Source organism: Heterocephalus glaber, unplaced genomic scaffold, assembly GCF_053883595.1.
Source record: "Heterocephalus glaber isolate CG9 unplaced genomic scaffold, H.glaber_assembly_v1.0 deba00001613, whole genome shotgun sequence".
NCBI lineage: Eukaryota > Metazoa > Chordata > Mammalia > Rodentia > Bathyergidae > Heterocephalus > Heterocephalus glaber.
Genome location: NW_028258384.1, coordinates 21,537,915 through 21,556,504, shown reverse-complemented (window position 1 = coordinate 21,556,504; position 18,590 = coordinate 21,537,915). Strand labels below are relative to the sequence as shown.

The 18,590-nt window shown below is 33.5% G+C and overlaps 1 protein-coding gene across 7 annotated transcripts in view; it reads right to left on the bottom strand.

The window, feature by feature from the left end:
* Diaph2 (diaphanous related formin 2) overlaps positions 1–18,590 on the bottom strand; it is a 979,330-nt gene that overhangs the window by 680,437 nt on the left and 280,303 nt on the right. For all 7 annotated transcript variants that reach the window (XM_087196779.1, XM_021247648.2, XM_087196782.1 and 4 more), the window contains 5 exons: positions 17,998–18,116; positions 14,286–14,350; positions 11,078–11,182; positions 6,227–6,550; positions 4,386–4,500 (listed from right to left, as the gene is read on the bottom strand). In XM_087196779.1, the coding sequence (XP_087052905.1) occupies positions 4,386–4,500; positions 6,227–6,550; positions 11,078–11,182; positions 14,286–14,350; positions 17,998–18,116 (728 nt within the window). The remainder of the gene's footprint in view (positions 1–4,385; positions 4,501–6,226; positions 6,551–11,077; positions 11,183–14,285; positions 14,351–17,997; positions 18,117–18,590) is intronic.

The following is an 18,590-nucleotide window of genomic DNA, read 5'->3' as shown; positions in this document are numbered from 1 at the left end:
CTGCACAGACGCCTTGCACAGCATCTCAATCCCCACAGTAGAGGCGACAGGGGGGAACACAGAGGCCATGGTTATGAGCCCCAGAAGATAGAGCAGAAGTGAACAACAGAGAGGGCCTTTCTGACACTCCTCAATGAAAATTGAAGCCCACTGGGAAAGTGAAGAAAATCTCTTCAATAAAAGCACACTAGACCAACGTGGTTGGTAAGTTGGTGGGATCAGCACCTCTCACAGAAACCCGGACTTGCTTATGGGGGAGGACAGCTGGAACCTGCAGTAGAACCTTGCAGAGTTTAATCCTGCAGGAGGTCAGGGACCTCAACTTGGACTTTGCAGCCAGAAATCAGCCTGAATCTCAGTAGACTACAGCTAGATTGCTGAGACTAATCGACGTAGACCCACACACTACTGCCCACATTGTCTAACAGGACAGCAGAGACATAACTCAAGGGAGACCATTTTTTGGTTTGTTTGTTTTGTTTTATATATATATATATATATATACATATATATATATTTTCTTCTCTTTTCTTTTTCTCTCTCTCTATCCCTTCTGGCTCTATATTTCTCTCCCTCTTTGTTCCTGTTCCTGTCCCATTCTGAATTTTTTTTCTCTCTCTGTCCTCTTGACTACCACTTTTATAAAAAGGTGAATAGAATTTCTACCTTCCATATTGTTGTCAGTTTGTTCTGTACATCTCTGTTCTTTCACTCTGCTTCTCCTCCAGTCTTCAACAGATCCCCACAATTTGCATGATCTTCCCGTGTCCTCTAGTCTCACCTCTAACCTTTTCCTCTCCCTTTATCTCTCTACCCCTCCCTCCCTAACCTCTGTTAAATCCTTATCTGGAAGGGTAAACTTGCCATATTAAAGGGTTTACTTACTAAAAACATATTTTGGGCTGGCCCTAGATTTTGATCTAGCTCCTGTGGTTAAAGATGACAGACTAACTGTTACCACAAATTGTCATTTTCTAAGCTGTGTTTGATGCTGATTTTGTCAATTGGGCAAAGGTGTTATGATTGATCTAAACAGTTGTCCTCCCTGGTATACTGAAAATGAGATTGCCTAAGAGTCATTAGAGACTCAAAGCCTAAAAAGTCCAGCTATACCTGGAAGATATCTCTAAGAAGCAATCACTCCATAGGGGCTCTAAACACCATAATAAAGATACACAAAATAAGAAATATTGGAGTATCAGCCCAGGAATTAAAGCAAAAAACAGCACCAACAATAGAATTAAAAATGAGAAGACACCTTGACAGGTCACAAACACAGACTTCCAGCTCACCAAAGGCAAATTCTGGGGGAAACATGGAAAAATATGACAATCAACCACCTGGACACCCTGAACTGATAGCACAAGAAGTAACAAAACAGATGAATGAGGCTCTAGAAAAATTCAAAGCAGAAATAATTTCCCAGATAACTACAGAGATGGTGAGTAGAGTGAAAGACATGATTAGAGGCTCTAGAACAGAAACAGATAAAAAAATAGATGAGCTCAGAACCATGCTGGAAGCCATGAATGCCCAGCATAAGAAAGAAATGGAAACCATGAGCACCCAACATTGGAAAGAAATGGAATCCATGAAACAGATTCAAACAGATATCCAGAAGATTAAAAACTCCATTGAAAGTATTCACAGCACACTGAGCGATTGTGAAGATAGAATATCAGATATAGAACACAGGATTGCGGTTAGTGACCATGAAAAGAGAGATTTCTTCAAAATAGTAAGGGACCATGAGAAATCAATCCAGCAGCTGCTAGATGATGCAAAGAAGAATAACATAAGACTGATAGGAGTCCACAAAAAAGCAGGAGAAAATACAGATGATGTAAAAAAAAACTGTTCACAGAAGTACTAGTAGAAAACTTCCCAGACAGAGGTAGAGAATTGGACATACAGATAAGTGAGGCATATAGAACTCCAACTAGCCACAATAAAAAAAAAAAAGCTACACCTAGACATATAATAGTCAAGATCCCAGAAATGCAACAGAAGAACAAAATCCTATAAGCAGTTAGAGAAAAGAAACAAATGACCTACAAAGGAAAACCCATCAGAATCACAGCAGATTTCTCAAAACAAACCCTGAAGTTAAGGAGAGCCTAAAGTGAAGTATTTCAAACCCTAAAAGAAAATAACATCAACCTAGACTGTTGTATCCTGCAAAATTGTCTTTCAAAATCAATGGGGAAATTAGATACTTCCATGACAAAGAACACCTGAGAAATTTCATGAACAGCAAACCAGCACTCCAAACAATTCTAAAAATATCCTAGAAAAAGACAATGAAGTTCACAACTCCATGAGCCCCAACAGAGCGAAGCCACCAGGCAAGGCAAGAAACTAAAGGGAAAGGGGGGAAAAACAAAAAATAAAAGAGCCAACAACAGTAAAACATCATGACAAGAATGAGTCAATATCTATTGATTATAACTATCAAGTGGGAGGGGTAGGGCAAAGGAAAGAAGGGAAAGGAAAAATTATGAGAAAAGGAAAAAATGGAAACAAAGTCTTTGTAAATAGGGAAGGGAGAATAGGAAATGGGGAAAAAATAAGAACCAAGATATATCATGTAAAGGTACAAGCACCCAATGATAAATGTAATTGTATTGTATACCTAAAATGTACCAATAAAAGAATCTAAGGAAAAAAATAAATCAACCAATAATGAAGTCTAGTGATGCTATGAAGAAGAAGGAACCCTCCTTCATTATTGGTGGGAATGTAAATTGATAGAGCCACTATTGAATTTAGTATGCAGATTCCTCTAAAAAACTAAAGTAAACCACTCTATTTGGCCTGGCTATTCTCCTTCTAGGTATCTTCCCGAAAAAGTTAGAGGCATACCATTGTGATGTGTGCATATCCATGTTTATAGCAGCACAATTCATAATAGTCAAATCTCGGAAGCAACCTATATGTCCATATAGATGAATGGATAAAGAAAATATGGTACTTACACACAATGGAGTGCTACACTGCCATACTAAAAGGTAAGCAAGAGTCATTTGTAGGAAAATGGATGCACCTTGCGACCATAATGTTAAGTAAATCAGATATACAAGCTTAGATGATGCACAGTTTCTCTCATATGAATACCTCAATAGGTAAAGAAAGTGTGAAATAAACAACATATAATAGGAGAAAAGAAGTTATTGTAACCCAGCATGGAGAAAGTATCTAAAAATGTACATTGAATTAAAAATTTCAAATCCCCCCCCAAAAAACCCACAAAGTACAACACAAATTACAAGCTCATATGAAATAAACTAAATATATTTACACAAAAGAAGTCATAAAAGCCAAGGAATGATAAATACCTTATCCTTCTAGCAGTACAGAATACTCTTAAGAGATAATGTGAGAAATCAACAATTTTCTCTGTAGAAGTTGTTAAGTCTGGGACTAGGGAAAGTCACTCTTTTTTAAAAAACCATTTATCTTTCTTTTAAAAAATAAAATTATATGACTCCTCTGCTATAAGCATGAATACACTGCTACAAAAATTTATCAATTTTAAAAAGTGATTATAATAGTTATCTCTGATCACTAAAGAACCATTTAAATGTGAAGTTTAATGTATCAAATAAGAAAAAAAAGTCAAAATTCTTCAAAATAGTATAATCACTCCATATTTCTGTATATGTTAACTGTGGTCTTTAAGGAATAATAAATAGAGCACAAAAAAATTCCATGCTTAATTGAACAATCACTTCTGCAATAGCTAATGAAACATATATAATATGTTGAAACACAATGCCAAAAAAGAGTGAACCTCAGTAATTATGGGAATGAGAAGTTACCTAAAAGTATGAAAGTTATAGGTGAAATACACAAGAAATTATGGATTGAAATATAAACATAGCATTCTACTATTAAATCAGTAAACATATTTATTGGGTATCAGATTTTGATATCTATCCAGAAAATCTACTCATAACTAAAACTATGAAATTTCCTAGAAAGGAAATTGATAAGTAATACAAATGTAGTGGGAAATACTATATAGTCCATATGGCACTAATCTTACTCCAATTTCATGAAAACTTGTGAGTCATTAGAATCACTATGTCATTTTCTCTTACATAGTGAATCAGCAAATCCATGTCCTCTTCTCAGAGAAAATTAAAATTTTATAATTTTATATATAATACACGTATTAAACAAAAGTAATATCTATTTTAAGATGAACAATAACACTCATGCAAAACAAAATTTAATATGTTAATCTATGTTTGACACTATGTACTAGGGAAAATTATACACACACACACACACACACACACACACTACTCAAAAATTTCAGTCAAACACTGAATTCTAATAAATCAGAATCAGGAATTTAAATTTTTTTTAAAAAGAAAATGTACCTTTTATCTGGGTAGCAAAATTCAGGGTCAGTTTTGCAAAGAGATCTGGATTCTCAAACTTTTCTTCTTTTACTTTTAACCAGAAACAGTTCTCAGATAATTCTTTGGGATCAATCTAAAACAAAAGTAACAAATACAAGCTTCTAAACTGTTACTTTATATTTAATTTTTGAAAGAATTCATTTTCACTGAGGATGAATCATAATTCTTTTGTTCATCTACCCACGAATCAATTTTAGGATGTTTCAAAATAGCCATCTAAGAGTAAATATTCAGTGGAAAACCCTCAGAATTCTGTTGGTATGCAGCCAAGTTAAACAATATCAATAGGCTATATAGCAAATTACATTTAAAAAAATCTTCTGCTGAAAATAACCTTAAAAATAATACAATAAATCCCCCTTGAACTCACATATATTCTTCTCACTTCTAGATTTTTGAAAACTGGGAAGCTGAGATATAGAAAAATGAATTTCTTATGCTCCCTGATTATGCTGAAGGCAACAGACATAATAATACCTAATAATACATACTTCCTACTATGCATTAGGTACTGTGTAGGTGATTTGCAATATTAACTCATCTGATCCTCACTATAATCCTTTAATGCAGAACCTCTATGTTGAAGACAAGGAAAGTGAGCACTATACAGTTTAAGTAGTTGCCCAAATGAGTAAATGGCAAGGTGGGATAAAAAGCCAGTGCAGTTCAGAGGATGGTCTTAACTACTACACTGAAATCCAACACGTGAATTTTGCACTTGGAGTATATCATGATGTTTCAGTGATATGTAAGTGCCACAGCAATGTGTGATAAAATAGTAAACATATTATTACATTTACATACATAGATAACTAGTCCAAATATTTTGACGGACTGTGCCTCATTAAAAATAACTACCCTGTTGGTCTAGGAAAGTAGCTCAGTAGTAGAGCACCTGACTAGTATTCATAAGGCACTGAGCATAATCCCCAGCATTGAAACAAAAAGCTGTTCTAAAATAATTTATACCTCATTTACCCATGAGCAGAGCATAAGTATATGTGTATAAGTATATGTGTGTGTGTGTGTATATACATATATATATATATATATATATCTGGTACCGGAGATCGAACTCAGTACCTTGCACTTGCAAGGCAGGTGGCGGAACCACTGAGCTAAATCCCTGGCCCTATGCTGAATTTTTAAAAATGATTTAATCAAACCAACTTACTAAACAGACCCATTATGATATGACCTTTATGCTCTTCAGTATAGCTAATTGTATTTTCACTAGAAAATAAATTCCCAAGAATGAGGACTGTGATAATCTTATAACTTTAAAAAAAATATTATTCGATGACAATAATAATAAGCCATGATAACACGTAGAAGAAAGCGTTTTCATTCAGCATATTTAAAAAACCATCAGGTTACAACACTACTGAATATAGTCACCTACTCCAAACTACTATATGAAAGTATAAAACTGAAAAAAATTTCCTAAGAGCAAAAAATAGTAATATAACGAGGCTTAATAACAATAAAAATATTTTTAAAAGTTAAAGTACTTAACAATAATAAAAGAATCAAAATCGGTTTTCATTTATTGATAAAATACAAACATTATTTTGTAAACCATTTCAGTATTCTTTTTGAAAACCTCATAATCTCAAAGTATCTAGGGAATTTCCACTTATCTCTAGGTAGTTAACTGGAACATGGACTAATGGTGAACTTGTAAAGCAAAGGAGAGCAATACAGTCAGTAGTCATCATCTCAAACATTAGGTACTACTTATACATAGGAGTGCAGTTATCACTGCTGTACAAAGTCAAAAACTCTAGCTAAAGCATTACCTTTGACCAGTTTATTCTCTTCATGGACACTTCAGGTTTATAAATTTTTTTGTGCTTCATTCCATAAGGAAGATCAAGTGGTGCTCCTGGGGGAAGAGGAATTCCTCCAAGGGGTGGTGGTGCAGGAGGCCCCCCAATCAAAGGTGGCAGTGGTGGTGGTGGCGGTATTGGTCCTATTCCATGTAATGGAGGTGGTGGAGGAGGAAGAACTCCTGTAGGTAGAGGTGGTGGAGGTGGAGGTGGTGGTGGAGGTGGCCCAGCACCTGGCACTGGAGGTGGTGGAGGAGGGCCTAGAGGTCCTAATGAACTTGAAGGTCCATGTCCCTGAAATAGAAATAATCCAAGTTTAAACGCTTATAATAAAATGCAGCATAAAGAATACATGTCAGTAGATATTTATGGTTTGGTGAAGATTATATATGGCTTAATTAATTTTACAGGTTACATACTGTAATAGTACACACAAAAACTTACATAGACTTTTGATAAGCATTATAATCTCTGGACAGTGACAGCTTCTACTAATTAATCAACATTAGGAAAGCTGACATCCTCTAATATTTATAAAATAATCCTCTAAAATAATGAAAAATTATCTTTCATTATAAATACTTCCAAAGAAGAAGTAATGCACATGGCCTGAGCGTTTTAGACTAGCTGGTCTGAATATAGAATAATTAATACAAGGTCATGGATTCAAATCCCTTGGAAGGCAATTAGCCTTACACAAGAGTCTGTTTCATAGCAACAGTAACTCAACCATCTTTTAAAACCTATAATTAGGCTGTGTGTGGTGACATACACCTGTAATCCCAGCACTCATGAGGCTGAGGCAGAAGGACCACCACAAATTCAAGGCTAGCCTGGTCTCTGATCTACATAGTGAATTCAAGGCCAGCCTGAACTGTATAGTGAAAGCCTGTCTCAAAAAAAAAAAATTAATACTAAGTACCATCCATTTGCATTATAATTTGATTGTTAACATTTTTACATCCATCATTTCTTTTATCCTTATTATGACCTTGTAATGTAGATAGGGTATTTTTATGTCACGCAATTACACTGCTTACAGATGAGGAAACTATAAGTGCTAAAAAGTTAAATTACTGAAAAAGGTCACATAGTCTGAAATGCAGTTTGAAATCTGGCTGTTCCCGCAGTCAATGCAATCCTCTTTTACTACAGTAGCCCTTCTCTTCTGGAAGGAATGGGTGTCATGCCAGGAGAAAAATTAATTCACACTGACTACAAGAAGAGAATAACTTATTTCTACTATGGGAAAGTAACTTCAAGTTCATTCTGTAATGGCAATGGATAATGGATGAAAAAGAACACTGCATTCAATATTGTCTTCTTTTCTGATGATTACTCTGTACACATTTCTTTAAACTACTACTGATCACAAGGGTTCAATTTTTAAAATGCATAAAAAAGTGGAGCTATTCACTACAAACATTTCCAAGAAACCACTACCAATGAACAGATATCTTTGGTAATCAAGATAGGATATTAGATTAATTGAATAAAGGGATTAAAACTATTAAATTTCTTGGCATAGCATTATTTTCATTTGGGAAAAGATCCTTTTGTATCAACACAAATTTTCTATTTGAACTACTGTATAATAAACAGAAATATTTTTACAAAATAAATAAGTTGGAACATATTTTTAGAAGAATCAATTTAAATGATTTCCTATTTACAAAAATATTAAAAGTTAACACACATATCTAGACAGGATCATGGAAATATTTCCCATGATATTCACTCCACATTGACCAAGTATTTTCTTCACATATATGTTTATGTGTGTATATAAATACATATGACTAAAGTGTTTCTATACTTAAGAAATGACAGTCCTCCCTTAGCGTGAAATCCCTGCCTAAGACCAGGAAAAATCAGAATTAAAATGTACAAAATTACTTTATTTTTAAAGTAAAACTACTATTTTAAAAGTTTGATTTTTTAAATCCTGACTGAGATAAAATAACTGTGGGGAAATTAAAAGTTCAGGAAATTAGTAGTATATCCTACAAGTTTTGTGTATGCATTTTTCAACACAGTACTTTTGAAAGGCGAAAGCTGTGTTCCATTTTAAATAGCATAAAGAAAAATTAAGAGAGAGCAAACAGACATATTTATAAACAGCAATTTTTTGTCTCAGGTATCTGTTATAAAATTTGTGAAACCACAAATTCAGCATGTGCAAGGTCCTAGGTTGAACCCTAGCATCATCAGAAAACAAAAAATTTAAGACGAAAAAGGATCATACTCAAGGTAAATGCATATTTTACCTATTGAGAATGTTTAATATTTATATTTAAAAGCTTTTAAAAACCAATCATATCAACCCTTTTATTCCCTTGCATGAGTAATTAGGAATTGAACAATGAAATTAGGCAACAATATAGTATTGTGAATCACACATAGCACATGAATGATTTAACATTTGATACTATTTGGTGCACACTAAAGAGTGTTGTGTGACTGTACTTTTTTGGCTAATTTAGTAATTAATAAGTAACTAATCTTTGAGTAAGGCCTTTGCTAGATACAGTAGTGCCTTAAGAATAAAAAACACATATACCTCATGATTCTTACACTCATGTGGAAGAAAGAGAAAGCATGTAAACAAATACAGTATGACTGGTCTAAAAATGTAATATAGAAGGTTAGAGAAATTCCCTAATGTAGTTTTTACTGAAGCTTTCCAAGGGATGTCTGAGTACTGAGTTTCTCCTTTAAAGGATATGTTTCACAGGTACAGATGAGCAAAAAATGGCATTTCTGAGAGAGAATATCATAAGCCAAATTTCTCAACTAAATTAAATGAAAACACTATTTCCAGAATAAGTTAATAGGTTTTCTGAATGTAAAGAGTTCTGTGGTTAAATGAGTCTTAAAAAGCTGTATGAGAAAGAGGTTTCTTCAGTAAAGGACACTTGGACCCTTTAATATATTAATGAGTATTGTGCTGCGCCAAAAAGGAATTTTATGTGTACCCAATTAAGTGAACTATAGAATGATTTCCTTATAAAACTCCATTAGCATCTCTGTAACTTATGTTTGAGAAATGCTGGCAGAAGGAAATGTATAGAGGGAGTAAGTTGCAAACATAATAAGAGGGAAAGGTGACTTAGCCGGAGCTGATGCTGCAGGCAGAGGAGCAGTCACACCCTAGTCTGCAAAGGGGGCATAAGTGATCCCATGCCAGAAGGTCCTAAAATTCTAAGTAAGGAGATTTTATTTAATGTGTACTAAACCTGCAACCATTGAACATATGAAAGCCAAGGGTAATAATACTGAGGTTAGTGTTTTAGGAAGATTAATTTGCCACTTAGCATACAGGATGAATTTGAAAGGGAAGAGAATATAGACCAGAGAAAAATGAGAAAACAACTGTAATAATTCAGGTAAGATGTAATGAGTAGACCTAAGGACTTCTGGGTTTTGATGCAAGAGGGGGAAAAGGACATAAAACAGTGACTAGCTTAATTTGCCATAAGTAGGGCAGCAAAAAGGGAAAGAAAACTCCAACTTAACTAAAAAGTGGTGGTAAAATTTAAACAAAAAATAACGGAGACAAAGCTGGTTTGAGGAAAGACAAGATCAGGAATACTGATTTTGATTTCAATATGCAGCAAACCTTCCTATGGGAATAGCTAATCAAAATCTGGAAATATAAAACAAATTCAAAAGACCTGGCACATATTTAATGGTATTATATCAAGATATGATACTGAATAGGAATTTGAGCAAGAATATATACAGAAAAGAAAAAAGTAGACAAGAGAGCCAGGCATGGTGGCACAAGCTCATAGTCCCAAAACTCTGGGAGGCTGAGGTTGGAGGATTGCAAGTTTGAGCCCACTCTGGGCAAATTAGCAAGATCCTGTCTCAAAATATAAATGGGGGCTGGGGGAGCACTAGATATCATGCAGCTCAATGTAAAGGCCATGGCTTCAATCTTCAGTAACAAACAAACAAACAAAAGCCAACAACAACAACAAAACAGTAGAGGACCGAACACTGAAAAATGCCACCAGTTAGGGGGTGAAAAGATAAAGAGAAATATTCAGACATTTTAAAGGGTAAGTCACACTATATAAAGAGAAAAGAGAGATTTAGTGAAAAGAAATTATATTATATTAGAGATAAGTGATGTAAGCTAAAGATAGGAAAAGGTCATCCCATTCAATACTTAGTTGTTTCCTGGTTACTTCTGAGGTAATTTTTCAATAAACTGATAGAAGCAGACCCAGTCAATCAAACAATACCTATGGAGTATTCACTATGTAGAGACATCCTCTTCAATTTCCTAGTATTCATTTATAACTTATAACATGTTAATGAGAGTACTTGGTCAATTCTAAAGTTTAGATGCCCTAATTAAAACTTTAAGTGCATATGGGAGCTTTTCATCCAAGGGAATGGAGATGGAAATGTAAAGTGCATAGGCTTTGAATGACAGTATTCTAGATTTAAAGAGAATTCAAGGAGCTTTTGGGATAATTAAAATTAATGAGCATTTTCATGTTCTTTTTGAAAAAAATACTATGCACTCAATTTCTCAAATCATCATGAAAATTTCATCTCGAAAACAATTTTGCCATTGTAATACATTTCATTAAAATATTCAGGAAAGTTTAAGCAACTGATGCATTATTTTTTCAAACCTTAAAAATGATTTACAGTCCTAGAAAATAAAATCTGTGATTATTTCAAATAAAATGTAAAGTTGCCAAAAAAGTCTGCTTGCAGTTACACTTTTCCTTCCATCCTACAAGATAATTTTCTACCATCAAATTCACTGTGTCATGACACAAAGTCTGTATTTTGTTTCAATACCTGGGTCCGAAGTTGCTGGATTTCTGTCTCAAGTTCTTTGATTTTTTCTTCTCTTTTTTGAAGCTCAGCTTGAGCTTCCTGTCGAGCTGTGAATTCTTCATCAAACTGAAATAATCACCACCATAAATGTACAGTTAATAATACACTTTTGAGAAAGCTTTAAAGAACATTGGTAAATAAGTGGAGTGAGTTTCACCTAGTTGAATTCCTCATCACTCAATACCAGAGCTCTTGATTATTTTCATGAAAATTAAGCATCCATGTTGAGGTAGGGCACTGTTTCTGATGGTAGTGAAAGTAATGAAGGAATATATACCCTCCCACCCAAAGTAAAACTATTTTCACTTTTGAAAAATAAATATTAAAAAAAGTGGACTGAAAAGTCTTTCATGTATAATACATGATTTTGTGTTGTTGAAAATTTGATTTTAGAATTAATGTTTATTAATGTTTCATCCTGTACATTTAAGATTAGAAAATCAAATCTAAAAATACAACAAGCAGTTTGAAATCATAAAAAGAGATTACACTTTTAGATTGCTCAAATGAATGGACATTAATGCAAATTAGAATATATTTATTAAAATCACAACTGTCTAGCATCCAAAAAGTTGAGTTCCACAAAATCAGGTAATAGAACAATACACGGTATAGTAACAGTTTCTGTCAGATGGTTAACCAAAATATTTGAATGACATGCTATAAGAGGGAAAATGAGAGATTAAAATATAATGTGCTAAGCCAAAAAGACTATCAGAATGGTGAATATTCATTCCCTGCATCCTGCTCCAGCCCTTACTGCAGAGTTCTAAGCAGGCACAAACCAGCCTGAATATTTACAATGAATACTGCCTACCTCCCACTACAGAACATTTTATTTGCTTTATTGTCAATGTCACCTTAAGTCAGTGCAGAAATCTATACATTATTTAAACAATATTATTTGTGTTTCCAAAAGTGACATATCCAAAATTATCTTTATAGTTTGTGCAACAATACAAATGTATGTCCACTGTAATAAATATTCATCATGATAGATTTGACCTTTGAAAATTATACAATGACATTCTGATATAAATCTGAAGAAAAGGTGGCTGGCCAAAAGGGATAATAATAATATTTAGCTCAAACCTAAAATATTAGTTAGAAATGCTTTTACCTATCTCTACTTCAGTCTCTGGAAAATGTCCCATAGAAATTGATGCAGATCATCTTTAATATTTTTAATTTTCAAAAGCATCCCAGATACATGAAGTGAAGGATTCATAAATCTTTGAATAACTTTGTTTTCCTAGTTCACTAAGAAGTTGAAGGTCCTTCAATGTTACCTTATTCAAGTTCACTACTTCCATGTTAAGATTTATCTGAAGCTATGTTCCCATCCTAGCCTCCTACAGTTGTCTTCTTTGTGTTTCACAAATGTGACATCTACACAAATTCACAGTGTGCCAGTTTTCCTCTATACAAGGCTTATTCGTACATTTGAAAGGGGCACACAGTGTTTCTCCTTTTAATTTAAAATTGTGTTAATCTGTAAAAGCAAATAGAAATCACAAAAGTATAAAATATATGAGTTGGAGGAGCTCTCACACATACATTAATTTTATCTTGTCCTTTTAATAACGAAGCAAGTAAGATCCAAGGAGTATAAGTGTTTTACTTAAAGTCATAGCTAATTATTGGAAATCATAGAATCAGATCTTGTAACTTCTGCCTCTCATTCTAACACTTAAAAAAAGCACTTTATACTGCTTCTTAAAATAATCTAGGGGCTGAGAATGTAGCTCAGCAGCACAGCACCTGCCTGGCAAGCATGAGGCCCTGAGTTTGATTCCCACTACCAACCCCCCCCCCCAAAAAAATCTAGAATAAGATAATGCATGGAGATAATCATTGGTTGATCGCCATGCATGTTTCCATTCTAAATGTTGGCAATGAAACTAGAGTATAAAACACTGAAAATTCTGATTTCAGAACTACTTTTTTCATATATTCACACAGAAAACTTTACTAGATTGATAATCACAATTAGCTCCATCTTATGATTTCTAATTACAGTGCCAGTGAAAAATTGAGGGGATTTGAAGATTTTCAAAGGGAATTTAAGACCTGCTCCTTAAGAACATTAGAAATATAAAGGTCTATTAATGAAAACACATGCATTTTCTTTCATCAATAAAAATGACAGCTTCACACAAACATTGTATGTCAAGCTCAAGCTCTTAAAAATTTATTCTAGTAACTGAAAGATCAAAGACATTTCTTCAGATGCTCTCAGTAACTATAATTTCTAGAGTGATAGCAAAAGTGATTACCTAATCTCCAAGGTAAGTCATAACTGTGAAGAAATAGCAATATGCAAGCACTTTATCTTGCTGTCAGATGGCTGAAAACTGGAGAGCATTTAAATGTGTGCTTCAATCCTTTTCCCTATACTCAACAGGAGAGAAATACTATACTAATGTTTAATTGGATCTAAGGAAGGGAGTGAAGGAGGAAGGGAAGAAGTAACGGAGGAAGGGAAGGACGGAAGAAGAGGCAGGAGGGAGGGAGGAAAGGAGTGAGGGAGGGCTTTTAGTAGAAGCTAATTATAGCTATGCTTTCATGAAACAAGGAAAAGACCATCAGATCTAAATAAAATAGATAACTCATAAGACATTAACAAGTCTCAAGTTCCATCAAGTCTACACACATAAAGTAGCACCATCATTTAACAAAAAGCAATTACAAAATTCAAACAAAATAAGTAAGCAGTGGGGAAAGACTGAGATCACTGCAACTACAATGTTCCATAGCTATCATTAGCATTGAGGTTAAAGATCACAGTTTTAAAGACCAGCTAAATATTTCACATTTCTCCCAGGAATTACCTAATTTAAGTGAAAGCTATAGGAAGGTAATGAGGGAATTTATTTTGGTTGATTGCTTCTAAGAATAACTTTTCAGCTCTAATTTTATTTCATTTATCACATTAGTATAATATAGCTAGCATTTTTCTTCCATAATAGATTAGAGATGATGATGAGGGAATAAAACCAACCTTATCTTATTAGGAAATAAAGCAATATTCTGTTCTTTGGTTTGAATATAGAAATATAAAGTACTACAATGCTGAAACAACAGTTATAGGTTGCAAATAAAGAAACAGGATAAAATATGTGCTGTGATTAAATTATTAACAATCATATCTAATTTCTATAAGTCTTACCTTCTTTGAAAATTCCACTGCTTTTTGTTCACTTTCTTCAACTTTTGCCTTGTTTACACAGGAATCTAGTAAGATATACCAAAAATGATTAGAAATTATGGCATGAAATTTCTAGCCAAAAGATGGCTGCCACTCTACAATTCTATGGAGACTATCCTTTGCAAGGCAGTTTCTCTTCAAAGGAAATTGACTTATACTATATATAGAACAAACCACCAGTTTTTCATTTTTTAGTATACTAAGTCAATTGAGTGATAGTATTTTTGAAGCACAAAACCAAGCATCCATTTGGTCATTATTATTTTAAAGATATTTAATCATGTTTTAATTTCCACAATTTTCAACTTCTTCAAAAATTTTTTGGTAGTTTATTATGAATAGAGGGGTAGCAAAGACTCCATGTTAAAGATTATCAAAATTCAAAATTATCCTCAAAAATTCTAAGATAGAGTAACATTCATTAATTCAGAATTCCCAGTGAAAGATTTTACTTCTGATATGAGGCAATCATGTACACAGAGAAACAAACTTGGAACTTCACAAGTCCAGTCATACACTTCATAATATAAATAGTGAAGCTGGGTACAATGATGCAAGTCTGTAATCTCAGGTACTCAGGAGGCTGAGGCAAAAGGATCTTAAGTTCGAGTTACTAGCTTTGGCAACTTAACAAGACCATCTCAAAATAAAATATTATAAAAGAGCCAGGAATGAAACTCAGTGGTAGATTGCTTGCTTGACATGCATATGAGCCAGAGTTCAATCCTGAGCACTGCCAAATAAAAGAAAAAAAATATAATTCCTTATATATAATGAAAGAACCTCTTTTGGGCAGTATTACAGTCTATTGTGTAACTACCCATTCAATATCTATTTACTCAAAAGAAATGAAAACATATGTCTGTACCATATGTGAATGCTCATAGCAGCTTTTATGTGAATGTTCATAGCAGCTTTATTAGGAATAGCCAAAAACTGGGAAAAACACCCAAACGATGATCAACATGTATATGTATAAACCAATACTGGTATATCCATGTACTGGAATATTACTCAACAATATAAAGGAAGGCACTATTGATACACACAATACAACAACATGTATGTATCTCAAAATAATTATGCTTAATAAAAGAAAAAAGAGCACATACTGTGTTCTCATTTATATGAAATTTTAGCAAATGAAACTGATAAGAAAGAAAGTATAAACAGAACTAGTAAGAAAGATCAGTGCCTATCTTAGGATAAAGAGAGGTGGGAAGCATGGGAAGGAAGGACTAAAAGAAGAATTCAGAAATTTTAAGAAGTAATAGAGAACTTATTATCTTGACTGAGATGATACATAAATATGACATGACTATTTCCAATATATGTACAGTATATTATATATATGTATAATCTCAGAATTTAGCAGAGTACACACTTTAAATATGAGGAGTTTTTCTCTTGTCAACTTTACCTCAATAATTTTTTTTTTCTTTTTATGTGTGGCTGGAGCCAAGTAACCAAGGAGGAAAGTGCTGTGTTAAAGTCAAAGGGGAGGCCATATCTATGCTATGCCAGAGATAGTAATGCCTTTGACTTTGATTTAAATTTCAATGGGCAATCATTGGACATTTTTAGGCAAGGATCTCATATGATTTAATTTATGAGAGATATTAAACTTACAGAATTGTGAAATCATAAGAGACTCTAATATTCTTAAGTTTAAGTGATCTTAAAATAGAAGTTCTTCAAGCATTTAATAACTTCTGTGGGAATTCGTGTGTGTGTGTGTGTGCCCATGTGTTCTAATGAATGTTCTACATAAATCATTAGCTTATCAAAAAGGACTCTCAACATAAAATATTAAGAACTACACGTAACTTTGACTTACCTGATTATAGAATTGAAGAAACTAAAATCTAGAGAGGTTAAATGATTCAAGTAAAATCACAGAGCTAACATGTGAATGAAGTCATAATAGATCTATGTTGCAGACTATTGTCTCAGCTTATCCCTTCCTCCTCAATGGTTTTGATTACCAATAAAACAATCCTAAGTACCTGGCACATAGCACACACAAAAAATGTCTGTTGAACACCGAAAAAGCTAGCCAAAATCAACAGTAGACTCTATGTGCCAACTAGGGTTCCTAATAGATGATAAGCCAATATACTCATTTGAAAATAGTCCTTTGTGACTCCATTCACAAAATACAAAATAAATTACTGGCTATCCAACTCAGTGAAAAATATGCAGTGAGGCCAGGGTCCACATTCATTTCTGAGGAAAGTAAATTGGCACAAGTGATCTGAAAAATATGTAGCCCTTGAAAATCCATACCCTCATTTATTGCAATAAATCCTAAGGAAATAATGAGAATGGCCCAAACACTACAATGTTCATATCAGATTCCTTTATAATTCAGGTGAAAACCTGAAAACAATCTAAATGTGCAGTAAGAAATGATTAGTTAAGACAGTCCGTAAGATCGAACAGTATACAGACATTAAAAGTCCCATTTTAAAAGTTACAATAAAAAACTTCTCATTATAATGTTCCATGAAAAATTACCATACACATAGATGAGAGATGAGACAGGCAAGTAGGCTTATAGATAGTGCATAAGGAAATGTGCAGGGCTGAAAAAGGAGTAGTGGTGATTTGACTGGTGATCTGTCACTTATATTGTCTAGTGCTTTCAGTAACTGTGGATTATATTTAAAAACAGAAAAGAATACATAATAAAGAATAAAGTATACATCTTTATTACTGCAAATCTATCCTATGTTATGGAGAAATAAATAATATAAACTTGGTGGTCAACAGCTGCTGTTTTCTTTAAAGACAAGTGAATTTATGCATGAACTTTACCACTACTGATTTCAATTAGGTATAAAAAACACTGCTTAACTGTAAGGCCATGTAGCAAAGCATATTTCACAAGAGAAGTTTCACTTCATCCTTCAGCGACTGTTCTGGGAAGTATTGCTATCATTCTAGGCTGATAAAAAGTCATTTTCTCAGCAATCTAAAGAAATGAATTTGGGCCAGGGATTTAGCTCAGTGGTGCTGCCACCTGTCTCGCAAGCGCAAGGTCCTGAGTTCAATCCCAGGTACCGAAAAAATAAAAAAGAAAGAAAGAAAGAAATGAATTTGATAATCTCAAATTCTTTCCTAGCTCTAAGGTCTATGAAAATACAAATTTATCTATCTGATAGCCTTTTAAAGGCCTTAAGTTGATGAAATAAGCTTGTTTCTTTTCTTAAACTTGAGCACTAATAACATAGCTATAATACTAATACTCAGCATAAAGAGAAGTTAAGGATTTTTGATTCATGCTTCTAAAATACAAAGCATTCATCTATAATAACACAATGTTTTTTTCTGGGTACACTGACTTTAAAATGAGTTCAGTAGTGTTAAAACTTATCAACTGGGTTAATATAATCACACAAGCAGAACTCTCATAGTAATCATAATTAATAATTACAGCAATTAGGTACCTTAAGACATAATGATTTGCTAGATAGTAACAGAACAAGTTAAGTGAGAGATCTACCTTTAAAAATGCCCATTTACGGGCCAGGGATTTAGCTCAGTGATTTCGCCACCTGCTGTGCAAGTGCAAGGACCTGAGTTTGATCCCTGGTACCAAAAAAAAAAAAAAAAAATTGCCTATTTATAAAAAGCATAAAGCAAAAAGGACAGTAAGGGTTATATTACATACCAATCAGATGAGTGAAATCAATGTCTAATCTTTGCCTATACTTGAAGTCTGGGTCCATACCACTGCAGTGCAGCACTATCTGTGAAACACACTCCTCAATTATCTTATAATACTGTGGCCTGAAAGAGAAAGCATTAGAGAATACTTTTTCTACCTGTACAATTCAAATTTTTAAAGAAGAGATTCAGTATATTTAAAAACTATTTTTCTATTGCTACTAAAAAGAAAAAAAAAAGAAAACCTTCTATTCATTACACTCCCTAAGAAAAAATATGCCTAAACTTAAATTGCCAAACCCACTGTGATGTAATCAACTGCAAATGTTTAGTGACTTAATACTCTTTTTCAGGGATCCATGCCTATGTTCAAAGATACTTATCACTTTTATCTGTTTATTTCAGCTATTCTTTCCAAAGCTACAGAAAACAAATGACTCCTTAATACTACATGTGTGGAAACAGAAATGGTTCCAGGCTTCCACAAGTTCTCAGTTTCAATAAAGGATGCATTTCTTGACATTAGGTGGCAAGAAATGTCTTGAATTTACTAAAGCAGTTTTAATCAAGATAGCTATGCAACTGCTTACAAAACTG